Source organism: Leguminivora glycinivorella, chromosome 4 (assembly GCF_023078275.1).
Source record: "Leguminivora glycinivorella isolate SPB_JAAS2020 chromosome 4, LegGlyc_1.1, whole genome shotgun sequence".
NCBI lineage: Eukaryota > Metazoa > Arthropoda > Insecta > Lepidoptera > Tortricidae > Leguminivora > Leguminivora glycinivorella.
The window spans coordinates 11,527,760-11,544,062 of record NC_062974.1 but is presented as its reverse complement, the minus strand read 5'-3'; the positions used below and the strand labels follow the sequence as shown (position 1 = coordinate 11,544,062).

The 16,303-nt window shown below is 44.0% G+C and overlaps 2 protein-coding genes across 5 annotated transcripts in view; one reads left to right on the top strand and one right to left on the bottom strand.

Annotated features, from left to right (window-relative positions):
• Positions 1-624: 624 nt before the first annotated feature.
• LOC125225155 (myrosinase 1-like) lies at positions 625-12,231 on the top strand. 2 transcript variants are annotated; one of them, XM_048128730.1, is made up of 10 exons: positions 626-746; positions 2,034-2,122; positions 2,660-2,928; positions 3,264-3,668; positions 3,756-4,058; positions 4,200-4,334; positions 4,683-4,789; positions 10,715-10,850; positions 11,725-11,768; positions 11,936-12,231. In XM_048128730.1, the coding sequence occupies exons 1-9, from the start codon at positions 688-690 to the stop codon at positions 11,737-11,739; spliced, it is 1,518 nt and encodes a 505-aa protein (XP_047984687.1). In that variant the 5' UTR covers positions 626-687; the 3' UTR covers positions 11,740-11,768; positions 11,936-12,231. The 2 variants fall into 2 exon arrangements, with proteins under 2 accessions (XP_047984686.1, XP_047984687.1); XM_048128729.1 differs by lacking the exon at positions 11,725-11,768 and having other exon boundaries at positions 625-746.
• The window catches only part of LOC125225156 (transcriptional coactivator yorkie), a 50,575-nt gene continuing 46,268 nt past the window's right edge, over positions 11,997-16,303 (bottom strand). For all 3 annotated transcript variants that reach the window (XM_048128731.1, XM_048128732.1, XM_048128733.1), the window contains 2 exons: positions 15,040-15,330; positions 11,997-14,539 (listed from right to left, as the gene is read on the bottom strand). In XM_048128731.1, coding sequence (XP_047984688.1) covers positions 14,444-14,539; positions 15,040-15,330 — 387 coding nt within the window. In that variant the 3' untranslated portion in view covers positions 11,997-14,443. The remainder of the gene's footprint in view (positions 14,540-15,039; positions 15,331-16,303) is intronic.

Sequence of the window (16,303 nt, the reverse complement as noted above, 5' to 3'; positions counted from 1 at the left end):
ATCGTTTGTCATGTGTTTATTTTAAAAACATAAACTCATGCTTGCATAGGTATAACTGAATTGAAATACTCAAAAAAACATCCACAGACTGCATGTAACATCTAATGTACCATGGTTTGTTACACCAATCTAACATTGCAGGGTGTAGTCATCTCAAAAATATATCATGTGTGACGATTTTTTGATAGGGTGCATTGGGGTAATTTCGAGTTCTTTAAACCATTGCTCTACTTTATGGTTTTTATAGAATTTATGCCCAAGATATATTTTTACAGATGATCTGAGCAAATCTTCAAGTGACACAAAAAATAAACCTTTGACAGTACTTAAGTACCTACATACCTCTCGCCTTTTCGACTTTTTGAGCTTACTAAATCGAAATCATTTTTTTCTAATATTAAAAATAAATTACTAAGTATAAATTACTTATTCAACCCACCGCATAATACTTTGTTCAGTAGATACTAGCAGAATTTTCTCATTGCATTCAGAGGCAACTTGTTATCTACAACCAAACAACTTCTCAAAACTAACCAGATAATTGACATCCAGGGGTTCAACATGTTGACAACATTGACGTTATCGTAAGATGCTTTAACATAATCTAGCACTCAAGATTACCGTTACCTTTCGGTCTCAGAGATCGTGGTTGACAACTCGAACGCAGTAACACGCCGAGGTCCGTCCATGCCACACGGAACCATGGCGTTGACAACACTGTTCGGAATATTAACGCTCCTTCACTTGTGAGTATATTCTCTTTTTTTTTCAAATTCCTACTACTCTGGTGTGTAATTATCGAACATTGCACAAAACTGCAGTTAACGCGAGTTACTGACGAAATAACGCAAACAAGTTCTTATCGGTTGAGATCGATCATTAGACGATTTGAACCCCGATTGCCTAGATGTTAGCTACCGAGAAATTATAGCTGAGCATGCGACTATGAGCTAAAAAGAAAACTGATAGTTAGGTAGGTACTTACCTACATAGTTATTATTATAAAATAAACGAAACCGATTTTACAGATTGTTATATTGTATGTTAAGTTATTTTTTGACAAGGAATGAAATGAAATAAAATATAAATTTATGCCAAGAGGCACCTTCGCCTCTATTATGATTTTATGATAGCATTGATAGCGCGTGATTCTTTTTCAAATGTGTTATGATTAAGTTCGTAAGTAGGTAGGTTATTCTTGTGATTGGGGCGCCCTTACATCAATTTATAGCTATTTCTAAGCTGTGAAGATGTCCCGGTCCCGGTGGACCCTGTACAAACGGGCAATTTGTTTTTATTAGTCATTATTTATCGTAGGTGGTAATTAATGTATAATTAATTAATTTGTCAGATATTAGGCCGGTATATTATCATATTAAAACCGTGTGCCGTCTGCTAAACAATTAACATGCCCACAGAAAAGTACGGATGTACCTAAAATTCGGATATTTTGCATTTTCATTAACATGCCCACAGAAAGTACGGAGGTACCTAAAATTCGGGTTTCCGAGAAATGATGATGACCCATAGCTTAGGAGGCTTCATCTAGATACCTATGGTATTACATAATAATTGAACTTCAGGGGCCCATTTCTCAAAACTGAAAGTTACAAGTTACAAGCGGAAGTCTTTTCCAACTTGTCATATTAGACATTGACAACCACTTGTAAATTGTAACTTGCAGCTTCGAGAAATGGGCCCCAGATCTAAACTTCCTTCCAAACCAGAGGGTGCTTTCCTTATCATGTTTCTTCTACCGAAAGATAACCATGTAAATTGTAATTTTGATTCGTATGTAATTACAGCCGTAATAAAGTTGGTAGTCCAATTTATTTTGAAGTACAGTGAGCTGTAAATTACATAGAGAAATGATCAATGAATGCATTGACAATTTCGCCATGCACTTTTGCACCTCGGGCTGTACAGTCGGCTGCAGAGAAAAGGTACCTACCTCCATACTTGTAAGCGCTAAGCGAATAATATTGCTGACTGTACATACGAGTTTCCTTGTACAAACGTTGTGTCTGTTATAGAGGAGCAGCTCACACAAAGTTTCCGGATGGGTTTACGTTCGGCGTGGCCACGGCAGCCCATCAGATTGAAGGCGCCTGGAATGTTGGCGGTGAGAACCGATTATACCTACTTACTTGAAATTGATCTACATTTTCATTATGAGTACTTCATTTCTGTTTCATTTTGACAAAAGTCTCATTAAGACTAAGGTACCTACGTCAATAAAAACGGCCAAGGTACCTATTTTTACTGTGTACAATATGTATATTTTGCGTAGTATTGATAAACAAGTCAAAGTATTGATAAACAAGTCCAAAATCCTCTTTACTTTTACATTTGTTGACTACTGTTTAATCCACAACCCGGTGACAGACAAGTTACTAAAGATTAGATAATACAAATGTTAGGCTTTCAATATTAACTACCAGATATCAGATATAAGTATAGATAGTTAATAAAAAAATATTATTTTTGCCAAACGAATCCCTCATCCCGGATAGGAAAATGTTATTTTCAAAATCGATCACTTCGCGAGCTTATCAAAAATGCTACACTGGCGCGCCTAGCACGATTCGCAGTGAGACTTTAGCTGCATAACACTCGCTGCTCTCATAGTTCAACTTGTTGCAACTCATTTTTGATGCAGGCAAGTCAGAGAACGTATGGGACCGTCTATCACACACGCGGCCAGAGATGATCGCGGACGGGACCAACGGCGACATTGCCTGCGACTCCTACAACCGCTACCTCGAGGATGTGGAAGAGCTGGCGTACCTCGGCGTCGACTTCTATCGCTTCTCGCTGTCCTGGGCTCGCATCCTGCCCACTGGCCGAGTCGACCACATCAACGAGGATGGCGTGCGTTACTACAATGATCTGCTCGACGCTTTGGCGCAGAAGAATATCGAGCCTTTGGTAATTTTTAGGCAATTTATGTCTGGTTACTTTTATTTAATTGATCATGAACTAAACGAATGGCGACGAGTCCTACGTCTGTATTACCGGTACCCCGAAGATCTGTGGGGGTTAGCATCAAAGCTCAAACGCTTTTCGCTGTCCACGTCGCGTTTTTTGTCTGTTTTCGTGGATGTCACTCTTACATATCACGGAGACCGTGACAATTACGAGAGACGTTGATTGAGATCCGATCATATCAAACTTAATGTTCGATAACAGATAGGAAAATAGGAATAATTAGGATTAGGAACTTACTTTTACTACCCCACTCAAAATGTGCTTTTCTTACACAGGTAACATTATTCCACTGGGACCTTCCCCAAACCCTCCAAGACCTCGGCGGCTGGGCCAACCCCAAAATGATTGACTATTTCCGCGACTACGCCGACGTGTGCTTCAGGCTATTCGGCGACAAAATCAAGTCCTGGATCACCTTCAACGAGCCCTACGAAATCTGCGAAGACGCGTACGGTGATGAGAAGAAGGCCCCAGCGATCAATAGCCACGGTGTCGGCTGCTATCTCTGTAGTGACACCGTTCTTAAAGCTCACGCTGAGGCGTACCGTCTGTATAATGAAACGTACAGGCCTGTGCAAGACGGAAGAATAATGATCTCTATTAACTCCATTTGGTACGAGCCAATCGATCCGGACAACGCAGAACTTGTTGCACTTGCTGAAGTAGCTAATCAGTTTAAAGTAAGTAAATAAGTCCTTGTGTCAGATTACCCGATCAACGTTGGATATTGTCTCACGCAATATTAAAAGGTGTTTTTGTATTGACAGTTCGGCTGGTTCGCACACCCCATCTTCACCATAGAAGGCGGCTACCCAGCCGTAATGATTAACAACGTCGCCCGACAAAGCGAAGCCGAAGGTTTACCGAAGTCTCGCTTGGAACAATTCGACGACTACTGGATCAACAGGATTAGGGGAACTTCGGATTTCCTCGGCATCAACCACTACACGACTCATATCATAACGGCAGCGGGCGTGGACCCGATAGCCAAGTCGCCCTCTTGGTTGAAGGACATTGGAGCCGTTACTACTATGGAAGTAGGCGGAGACTCTGCTTCGGAATGGCTTAGGGTAAGATTATTTTAAAATTATCTTTCTTAGTTCATGTAACTCCACTTCGATAAAAGTACATAAGAATGAAACATCTACTGCCATGATCGTTTAAACATTTCAGTGTTTTGACATATTATATAGCCTGATTATGAAATTCAGGTGGTGCCTAAAGGCTTCGCGAACCTGTTGCGCTGGTGCAAGAGCAGCTACAACAACCCACCGATCTACATCACGGAGAATGGTTTCTCAGACCGCGGCACTTTGGAGGACTACGGTCGCATCAAGTATTTCAATGTAAGTTTTTTTCTACCTACTTACTAATCTTAGTTTTGAAGATGAAATGTAATACCAAGAATGGATTTACGTTTGTAGTCACGGGGAGTCAGATCATCAAACTAGTATTTTTCCCACGGGGGAGGCGCAGCCCGTGCCTCCTCAAAGGGCATGACTCTCCTTGCCTGGATCTACTTTTAGGTACAACCCTTGGTGGTAATATCTGATCATCCATCATGAGTTGCATTCTCGCGCGAGAGTCTAGAACTCTAGACTCTATACTTGAACTCGCGTTATATGAGAGTAGCGCAATAACACAATTTATGCAAGCAGGTTTAATGTGTACCTATACAATTTTACGTTGTTTAGGATTACCTATCTGCCATTTTGGATGTGATCTACGAGGATGGCGTGAATGTGTTGGGCTACACAGCTTGGACACTGATGGACAACTTTGAATGGCGTGCTGGATTCTCGTAAGTGTTATGAATAATAATGCATCGGTTTGGAAAAACTTAAAATACATATTATGTATTTTAAGTCCGGTTTGTCCATACCGGTATATCCAGTTAACCAATAAATTATTTTAAACAATTATTATTTGTGCCATTTGTATATCCGAGGTCTTTATAGAGAGAGAGTACGTCGTAGACGTCGCATCGGACCGATAGATGGCGCCATCGTTCGCTGTAAGTCGCTCCGGCGTCACACCGCCGCGATGTTGGTAGTCCCGTTTTCCCCACCTGCAACATAAGGCTCCTCGCGCCCCGACCCGCCACCAGCCACCCACATTGTTTCGTCGAACGCCGAAGTGACTGGTTGTCGCGTATTCCGTTCGAACATTTTTACAGCATGGTGTCTCGAAATTAATCTTTTAGTTTATATTTCCTCGTTACTTCTGGTCAAACCAGAATTATTCGTGTTTTTATTTAAAAAGTAGCTTATAACATTTCGGAATTATGAAATTTTTCAATTCATCCGTCAATTCTTTCTTCCCTTTTAATTTACGCTCGTTCGTCTTGAATAATGAGATATATTATGCCTCGCTAGCGATCATTATTCGTCTTTCGGGGTTCCATGCTGCAAAAATCGTTACCGTTAATCAGTTTTCTTTTTTAAACTATTCGCATTTCCGAGACTAAAGTAGGAAGTGTTATCCGCGTATTAAAAGTTTCGCGCGAGAATATAAGCGGTAACGTAGGTAAGTTGCTCCGCCGGGGACCACGTGCTCCGGGGACCACGTGCTTCGCGACCGCGTGCTGCGCGACCTGCGGGCTGCGGCCGCGGCGGCGGAGGGCGCGGGGAAGGAATACCGCGCTCCAAGGAGGTTTGAATTTCTCCGACGAATGGGTGAGCAGCTTCATATTATTTTAGAAAGAACATGTTCGGTTTCCGATTCGGTGCGGAGGACGGCGGACACGTGTCGGCGCCGAAACTTACTGTAGCGCTGCGATAGCGCCACTGACCGCGGCAGTGTTGTCCGCCGCGTCGACGCCGCCGAAGTTGCGTAGAAGTTGCTTCCTCGTTAACGACCTCTGCGGTGCCGCCGAACAACGTTGTGGCCGCCGCATAGGCGTCGCGTGCGACGCTGTAAGTATGTCTGCTGCTGCCCCGACACGAATTTTTACGAAGGGTTGAGCGCCGTTAGTGATCAGTCGTCAATACGCAGGCTACCAGCGCAGCCACCTACGCCCGCGAGCTTGCTGAAGCTGTCCACCAATATTGGTGATGCAGAGCGTTCGTCTGCCGTGACAACGCCGCGATCCTGCTGAAGCTGTCCACCAGTATCGCTGGCCGCCACGCTTATGCTGGCGCCTCGATGGTGATGCAGAGCGTGCGTCTGCCTTGACAACGCCGCGAGCCTGCTGAAGCTGTCCACCAATATCGCTGGCCGCCACGCTTATGCTGGCGCCTCGATGGTGATGCAGAGCGTTCGTCTGCCGTGACAACGCCGCGATCCTGCTGAAGCTGTCCACCAGTATCGCTGGCCGCCACGCTTATGCTGGCGCCTCAATGGTGATGCAGAGCGTGCGTCTGCCTTGACAACGCCGCGAGCCTGCTGAAGCTGTCCACCAATATCGCTGGCCGCCACGCTTATGCTGGCGCCTCGATGGTGATGCAGAGCGTTCGTCTGCCGTGACAACGCCGCGATTCCGCTGAAGCTGTCCACCAGTATCGCTGGCCGCCACGCTTATGCCGGCGCCTCGATGGTGATGCAGCGAGCTCATCTGCCGTGACAACGCCGTGATCCTGCTGAAGCTGTCCACCAGTATCGCTGGCCACCAGTATCGCTGGCCGCCACGCTTATGCTGGCGCCTCGATGGTAATGCAGCGCGAGCGCGCTCATCTGCCGTGACAACGCCGCGATCCTGCTGAAGCTGTCCACCAGTATCGCTGGCCGCCACGCTTATGCTGGCGCCTCGATGGTGATGTAGAGCGTTCATCTGTCGTGACAACGCCGCGACCCTGCCGAAGCTGTCCACCAGTATTGCTGGCCGCCACGCTTATGCTGGCGCCTCAGTGGTGATGCGGAGCGTAATACTGTTAACCGCTGCACAGGCGTCGCAATCCTTCTGCTGCGTCTGCCGTGACAACGCCGCAAGCTACTTGAAGCTTTCCACCGGTGTCGTCGGCCGCCACGCTGATGCTGGCGCCTTGATGTCGCCTCGATCGCACGAGGTAAGATTGCAGACGCGGCGACCTTCATCGCGCCACCGAGCGCAATACTGCGGCTGCCGCGAAGGCGTCGCTAATTTTCCTGCCGCGTTTGCCGTGACGACGCCGCGAACTCTGTCGATGCTGTTCACCGATGTAGCTGACTGCCACGCTGGCGCCGGTGCCTCCCGCGCTGACGGCGGCGACCTCGAGAGGGCCACCGAGCACGATACTGCGTGACGCGACAGGGGCATCGAAGACGCCTTTCGAGCTGACGACGGCCGTCTCAATCTCACCGCCTAACGTAACACCGTCTGCTGCAGTGACAAGCTGGTAAGATTGCTGATGTGCTCCCTTGGTGTCGCTGGCCGCCACGCCGACGTCGGCGGCTGCCGTCGCGCCTGATGTCACGCTCACCGCGAACACTGTCTTCCGCTGCAATGGTGCCACGACCACGACTATCCAGGCTCCGTCTGCTACGGTATCGTTGCAGACTCTGTTGCTGAACAGGCTGATACTACCCTCCAATGTGACGCCGGGCGCCGCTATCAGCTGACATCCCGTACACTATCTTCTCTTTCCAGTTCCCGTGAAGTACTTTGACAGTATTTACACTCTATTTTGACCAAGGACTCCTCCGTCGCCGAAGTGAGAACAGATAAATTCTAAAGATGCTACGTCCTAACGTGGCTTGGCCACCCATAGTTGAACGAGGTAAGACGTCAATAACTGGACGAGGAGCCGCACTGCTGCGAGGGTGTCCTGACGATGTTCGCGAGCTATCTAATCGGAGAGGCGCCTCGCGAGACGACCCTGTGGTTCCTGTACATCGCTCATTGTGTAGGTCAAAGACATCGTAAAGGTTTGCGGAATAAAAAAAAAATCTCTTTCAGAATGTCCAGATCTGAATTCGAGCCAGCGTCCTGCATCCTGAGCGTGCGTCTGTTTACCGGGCGGACACCAAAACCGATCGGTAATCTGGCCGCGGTGGTTCCAAGTACACGAAGATTTCCCGGAGGCTTGTGGCGCCCCCTGTCCATTCGAGAGATGAACTTGTTCGCCGAGCCTCTAATAAACAAATTGGCAAAAATAAACCCGCTTCGCCTTAGTGAACTTAAGGTTCCAGCTCAAAGCGAAAGGGGCCAGGAACTCAGGAGGACTTCAGTAGTTATCATCTGGCTCGACTATACTGAATTAATAGTGCTTGATTCGATCGTAGAACCTGATTTCATCAATTTCACAACTTTCGTAGTCTACAGAGGAAGGTTGCACCGCTGCAGTTTCCAGCATTACCTCGTACAGCTGCCGATAGCTGTAGGCCAATCGCTCCTGTTTTGCTTGCATCTGCAGCCCGATAAGACCTTCAATAATCGTAACATTGTACGAAGTAAAGCTCTTCCGATGGAAAATAATCTTCAACAGGCGGTGGCGCTGGCGACTGAAGTGACATGCAGCCGGATTAAGGTTCGCATAGCACTATATGCTATGCACAGTTCGGTTGTATGTTATGTTATGCTGTACGATGGCAGGACTACATCTCTTCGGTTACGAGTAACTACGACAGTAACTGCTGACTCCAACAGACTGTCGTACGAGGTCAGTATGCACCCCCTGGGAGCCAAGTGACCTTCGGTGACCTCGCCTTCTTCTGCTTCGCCCGTCATTGTACCTCTTCGTCTGCGAGAGCCCTGCATTACACCGTACAACGGTACGTATTAAGCCTCCGCCACACATAAAGCGCATTCCGCTTCGCTAACGCTACGCTATCAGCGCGCTGAATGCGCGCGCATTCCGCTCGCGTCCCGCGCGCGTTGCGCTCGCAATCCGCGCTCGTTAGTTCCCGCTAGCGCCCACTGGGCGCAACGCCAGCGTTTGTGCGGTGCACCGCCATTATTGCGCTCCGCCTACGCTCTCAAAGCGCGCATGTGTGGCGGTGTTTTAATTCATCCCTTGACCTGCTACCACGACGTGTTCAGCAACCACCAGCGATGCGACACGGCCGTCACCTCTCAGTCTACGCTGTCGACCTTCATTGCACGAAGTAGAAATCCGTCGCATCGGGTTTTGGATTAGGTAATGGATTACCCTAAGAGTCAATGACTGACTTGAAGAAATCGACTGATACCTCCGTCCAGTGTAGTAGCAATCGACAGCGCTTGTACTTTTCATCTTCTAGGCTAGTTTTACCGAGCGATCAGTATCCTCAAATGCCCTCACTAAAAAGAGTTCAGAGTTCAGAAGTCTCGCTTGCAACCGCGCTCGCTTGACGCGAAATAGTCTGATCGAAAATACCAGTATTGTAACAAATAGCCCTTGGGCGCGTGAGTGATGACCTTTTTCTGTGTTTGATATAGACGTAAAACGTTGGACTTTAAATAGTCATATCAAAGCTAATATTGATTTTGATAATTTTTACGAAGGGATGACAAAAGCAGTATCAATTACGTTACCCTGCTACAGTACAGATAGTTACACTACTTTTACAGTTAATTTCCACACTTTGTGTCTGAAATTGGGTTTATAACCTGATAAAATAACGTCTCTGTTAATAATAATAGTGTATCTAAAGTTTTTGTATCTTGTTCAAGTCAACCTCGCCTACGTCATTTTTGGTTTTGATCTGCGATGTATAATAATGTCATTTCTCTAACTATTCGCTGACTAAAGCTAAACGTCATCACGAAAATCTCTTTAGGCGTTTCTGGCACCGAGATATTCGCGGATCGAAGGCGATTTCGACTGATACATCTGTCAAATCGGTTCAACAACTGATTCACTTATTCTTCTATGCTATGCCAATAGGGCTACCAAAGGCTTGCGCGAGTTGCGCGCCAGCTGACTCGCCACCAGGAGATAATAAACAGGTCTCTATAAAGACCTCGGATATACAAACGGCACAAATAATATAAAAATTTTACCTTCCAATAAAATTATTATTATTTTGCCTGGTATATCCGAGGTCTGAGTGATGCCTTCCTGGTAGGCTTAATATACCGTCGGCACTTCTCCTCAACAATGAGGGTGGCTGGTGGCGGGTCGGGGCGCGAGGAGCCTTATGTTGCAGGTGGGGAAAACGGGACTACCAACATCGCGGCGGTGTGACGCCGGAGCGACTTACAGCGAACGATGGCGCCATCTATCGGTCCGATGCGACGTCTACGACGTACTCTCTCTCTATAAAGACCTCGGATATACCAGGCAAAATAATAATAATTTTATTGGAAGGTAAAATTTTTATATTAATTATGATGTAGTAGTACCTAGAGAAAGGTAAATAAGTATGTGGAAGTAGCCGTACCTACCTATTAATTATACATAAATAGTACATTACATCAGAGGCCGGGAAAATGAGGATTTCCGGCCAAGTGGGTATATACCCCGGATAGGGATACGAGGCCGGGAATCCGTTTTCACGCCGAGGCATGTATAGTGCTTTTCTCAAACATACAATGAAATAAAAAAAAATGCACTAAAGGACAATATTTTATAAAAAAAAGTTACTTTGCAGGCCTAGGCCTAAAAAGTAATATGAAATCCCTTTACAGTCCTCTCGAGTTGTTGCGTCCAAAAAGCGATACTTCCCAGCCCATTTTAAGGAACGTAAAGACAATATTTCATTGCATATTTGAGAAAACGTATTTTTACCAACATACCTTGTTTTTGATAAGCCTTATTTATTTCACGTATTTGGTGGGCCTATTTCGGTTCTCGTATGAAAAATAACTATACCTGTGTGTTTATTGTAGGGAACGTTTCGGCTTCTACTACGTAGACATCACAGACCCAGCGCGGCCGCGGACGCCGAAACTGTCGGTGGAATACTACCGTCAGCTCACAGCCACCCATCAGCTGCCTCAAGACGACCGCTTCAAGGATCCTCTAGTAAGTAACAAGACTGAGCAACAATCTCTTTCCTCTCATCTCTCTTGATGATGCCCACTGTGCGAAGGTACCTATAGTCGGATCCAGTGTTAAGCCTTGCTCGATCACTTTCATCTATAGCTACATATGCAAGTGAAGTGACTATGGTGTTTGGTTTGCGTTTGTGCCGTCGGTGGCGTATAATAGCTACGTTGGAAGGATTTCAATGAAAAAAATCCAAGATGGCGCCTGTATTAATGTATTGGATATCGGTCCTACATCCGATATCGGATCGGATAATGTGAAAACGCACTTATAGTTCTTGTAATTCACAATGATGATGTGCCGATTTGTCAAATCTAACCTTTAAAAAATTAACAACACGAGTTAAGGCGCACGTCTTTGCGAATTTCACGATCTATATTTGCTAACTTACACCACCATCGCCATCACGCACAGGCTCCCGTTGGATGATGTATTGGTCGGCCGTGCTACTTTATCATACCTACTAGTCATCAGACAGTACACAAAGTATAGTATGTAGTAGGTACTTAGTATTTCTGGAGTAACGGCCTAAATTAATTGGTTTAGTTGGGCAAGCGTAAACTCGTGTGAGTATAGGACATAGGTACGCTTCAGTGTGGTGTGAGTCAGGGTGGACTATCTTCCGCTGTCCTCTTTAATTCATATATGAAGAAGTAAATTGTTGAATTCAGCAGCACTTAAGTAAAATGCAAGACAATGTGAGATTCATCTGTATTATGAAGTATTTGATCCCATATCAATATATTAGTTCAAAGATTAATACACAATACTCAATAGATAAAAAGGAAAACTGTATGTATGTATTTGTGTAAATATGTGTATGTATTAAGTTTTACTGATATTTCCACAGACGCGGATGGGTTGATAAATCCTTGGGTGCCCTTTGTAATATAAGTATGTATACATTTTCGTTTTATATTTTAAGTATATGTTTAGATAAGTTACTATGTATGTAAGTTATTAAAATATTGTATGATAAATAAAAATATTAACTTTATTAGTACCTAAGGGTTAAAACAATTTTCAAATAAAATATTAATTATTATTTTGTTGTTTTGCAGGTTTCCAAAGACGAGTTATAGGACTCCCACACACAAGACTAGTCGCAAATAAAATAAATAATATGTATTAAAACAAATATTTATTTAATTCATATAAGAATATCTAATATCTACAATGAAATTATTGTAAATTAATTTTCTAACCATAAATTTCATTGTCGTAACATAGATACACGAAACATAACTTACTACAAAGAAAACTCGCATTGGCGGTCGGCCAGTAGCCAGTAAGATATGTATTAAACTTATGACGGCTACACCTACTTAAGAAATAAACGATTATGAAATATAATATTGTTCTGAATATTATTCTGTGTACATAAAAGCGGGGACCGTTAGCTGTATGGAATGTTTTTGTGGCTCCGGCATGAGCGCCGCCGTGTCCGAAGGTGCAAACAGATAAACTATAGTAGGCATTTGAAAAATAAACGATATTAACTGGTGAATTACACATTTACACTTGTTCAGCCGTCACATCTACTACATCTACTACAGTTTTTTGTATACTGTGTTGGTAAAGACGGACACGGCGGGCGGCAGTTCGCAGAGTCATGCGGGCGCCAGCCACGAACAAACATCGCAACACTTTTGGAAGACATAACAGGAGAGAGGCCTTAGGAATACAATACCTACCTGTTGTCTTACGAAATTCTACAATGTGCACTGTGAACGTTTTAGCTAATATAGATTGTATGTCAGTCGATTTATTTTCTAATATTTAGGTGAGTGACTTGTAAAATTTCATAAGATAATCAGATAGTTACACGTCGATTCCTCCGCCAACACAACAGTAAGTGTTGATGTGTGTTCAAACATTGCACACGTACCGAAATATTTCTGAGATGGCATTAGTATTTGACATCGTGTCTAGCGCCAGCATTACAGTATAATCGACACTGTCAATCGTTTCACTTTGCCCTGTCGAAGTGATTATAATGTAAGACTTTGAATAGCGAGTACAGAATAATGAACCGAAGAATATGAGCGTAGTATATGTGGGCCAAGTTTACAGAACACGACGTACTTAACCTCTTCAGCGCCATGTCAAACACAGTCTCTATGACTCTGTAATGTACTGACTATTTGCCTGATATGTCTCGCCATTGGCAGCGAAAAGGTTAAATACGGCGATCCACAGAATACAAAGTTAAATGTACTATAAACCCAGCACCGTTACGTCTACTTACAATACTTACACAGATGCTTATAGAAACCGAAGATTACATTAAGTCTTATAAGATTAACAATAGTACGTCACTAATATGGCAAAGTTTTCAATGTAGCGTTTCATATTAAGTCCTAATTTATTGTCGCACTTTCAATCGAGTTAGGTATTAAATTTCATTAAAAAAAATCTAAAGACTAGGTGGGCTAAAACACAATTTTTCCTTTCTGACCAAACTTCATTCAGAAGATAGAAAAATAATTATAGTAAAGACGATAATACTTAAGTATGTAGCGGTAAATGATAATCTTTCAACTCATAGTCAGGTCGGCACCGAGTGGGTCGCGTGCGCCGCACAGGCGCTCACGATAAGGCACTGACTCGGCCGCTCTTCATTTATTCCCTAATGTTAATTAGCTAGCTGCACCCATACACATATTTTAAATTCTAAACAAATTTAATTTATAAAAGTGTATAATTGAAATTTAGCCAGCGATCCTTATCTAGTTTACGATTAAGCTATATAACTATAGATACTTATGCGTACAGGTGAGTACCTATTTATAATCTCGATAAAATACACAAGGACGGTGTAAGTAGGTAGGCGAAACGACATACTTCCCACTATAAGTAGATCTGTCCGATTGCGTGACGTCGGCGTCACCTCAAAAACTGCACTTGTAAATATTTTCATTTTACCTAATATATATACCACAATAAATATATTTTAATAAAGGCACAACAAGGCACTGTTCTATCGAGATGTTATCACAATTTTAATATTTAAAGTCGATTAAACCTCATCCAGTTCATTTATACCTACTTAGTCAAGAAAGGATAGGATTTCCATTAGTCTTAAAGCTAAAGATTACTGGAAACCTAGCTCACTATTAGTATTGCAACACTGCTACTTTCGGCGAAGAAAGAAGGCTTGCATCGAAACTACGAGTCATATCCTCGTGCGCGCGCGAGCTCCACAGGCGAGGACGCTTTACATAGTGACTAGCCATCATTACAGTCATGGCCTACCACTAGGGGTACCTACTTGGCAATGTCCATAGCTTTACATTTTGCACTTAACCGAAACGGACACTGTACAGTATACATTATATAATACTTAACGCAGAAGTCGTAATCGAAAGCGCCGTCGAATGCCCTTTCACTGTTAAGTTAAGCGATTATACAGAGCGTAATCTATCTCGTTTGAATAAATGCAGAGACTTCAAAAAAACAATACTGTTACTTACACGTGAGTCACACCGTACCGACATCAGTCACACGAGCACACAAACACACGCAACTAGTAATGTCTGTACACGATATACACGCGTCTGCAGCCGGCTCTAGAGCCAGGTCAGCACGTTGTCGGGCTTGTTGGGCGTCGAGTTGATCAGCGACTGCACGTCGTCCAACAATATATCTGCCGTGAATTCCCCCATCTGGAATAAAGGTTTGGTTATGTCAATAAAATGTATCGCTGAAGGTAAAAAAAGTTTTAACTGTATACCTACATGGGAATTATGACATAGAATGAACATTTTACGAAAGTAATTCATAACGAAATATTTAACTACAGAATCCTATAATTAGCTATCATTTTGGATAAATTTATTATTATTCTTATTTCCCTCGAAGTACCTTCCTCAATTCAACAAGTCGCATAAGGTATACCTACCTATAAGTTGTAATCGGACTTTCTTAAAATGCACACATTCTACAATCCTCCAGTGATTTAAACCAAAAGTATCAAGACAGTCGAGAACAAGAGCTAGTTGGAGCTATCCGTGGAGTCGAGGTCGAGGTTGTCGGTGAGCGCTATATATCTGTATCCAGTCCAGCGCCGGCCTCGCTGCTGCAGTCCATACGGTCATCCATAGCCAAGAAGTCCTCAGGCGTATACGAGACGACGGCCATGCTAATACAAAACAAAGAGACTCACCTGTAAAGTATTGAGGTCATCCGTGGAGTCGAGGTTGTCCGTGAGCGCTATATCTGTATCCAGTCCAGCGCCAGCCTCGCTGCTGCAGTCCATACGGTCGTCCATAGCCAAGAAGTCTTCAGGCGTGTAGGAGGCTACGGCCATGCCGAGGCCGGAGTCAGCGGATTCTTGGCGCTGGTGCTCGCTGAGGCCGGAGAGGAAGGGGTCGAGCGCCGGCTCGCTGTTGGCGCTCACCGATGACGTCAGGGATGATACTATGGACGAGGACGCTTGCCGCGCCATCATCTCTTGCTGGAAGGTTAAAGTTAACCTGGTGAATAGTGATAGCAGTAGGTACCGGATCTAGACTTTTTTCGAGGGGGCTGGACTTGACGAAGTATGAATTTGGCGACCCCCTTGGACTTGGCGCCCGGGGCAAGGGCCCCGGTTCGCTCCCCCCTAGATCCCCCTAGCTCCCCCTAGCGCTATTTTCGTCTATCTTACATACATACAATCGCGCGTGTCCCATGAAGGGTCAGGCAGAGCACATGAAACTACTCAAGTTTCAGTGCCACTCTTGGCAAAATAAGGGGTTGAAAGAAAAAACTGTGACATTGCAGTGACAGGTTGCCAGCCTCTCGCCTACGCCACAATTTACCCCATATCCCACAGTCGCCTTCTACGACACCCACGGGAAGAAAGGGGGTGGTGAAATTCTTAACCCGGGCCTGGGTGGGTGGTTCGTCTATCTGACCTTGAATATTTAACCTTCTTTACTTATTGCAACCCATATTGTCTAAACAACTAGCGTGTGTGTGGACGCCAACTAGCACAATTACCTTACACTCATTAACTGTTAAAATTAGAGAGCGCTTTTATATAAAACTCTGCTCTATACTGAAATAAAGCCGATCATGGCCAATGTTTAAGGTATTTGCGGTATGATCACCGCCCCCCTATTATGGGCCTCTATTTTCAATGAAATGTTTTATTTTATTGACGTATAAGTATAATAACAAACCTATCGACGTATTTATGGATATTGATTATTATTATAACAAAATATAGATAGGTAAGTATTTATTTTAACTTATGCCATGGCTGTCAGGAAACTTGGTGAGACTGCAAAAATATTACAGAGACTGATAGAATAAGTGTGTTGACAAATATTCATAAAATTTGAAAGGAATTTTCCTCAAAAATCATAGAAAATTTCATAGTTTTTTTTGTTAAGAAAAAAGTTACCCATACATGCATAAACTACGCCTGTATTTCCAGAATAAGT

Bases quoted from the DNA above. Each gene is read 5' to 3' on its own strand.
- LOC125225155 (XM_048128729.1), top strand. From the start codon at position 688: ATGCCACACGGAACCATGGCGTTGACAACACTGTTCGGAATATTAACG. The intron at 4,335-4,682 runs GTAAGTTTTTTT...TACGTTGTTTAG, and splicing joins GTCGCATCAAGTATTTCAAT to GATTACCTATCTGCCATTTT. The intron at 4,790-10,714 runs GTAAGTGTTATG...TGTTTATTGTAG, and splicing joins GAATGGCGTGCTGGATTCTC to GGAACGTTTCGGCTTCTACT.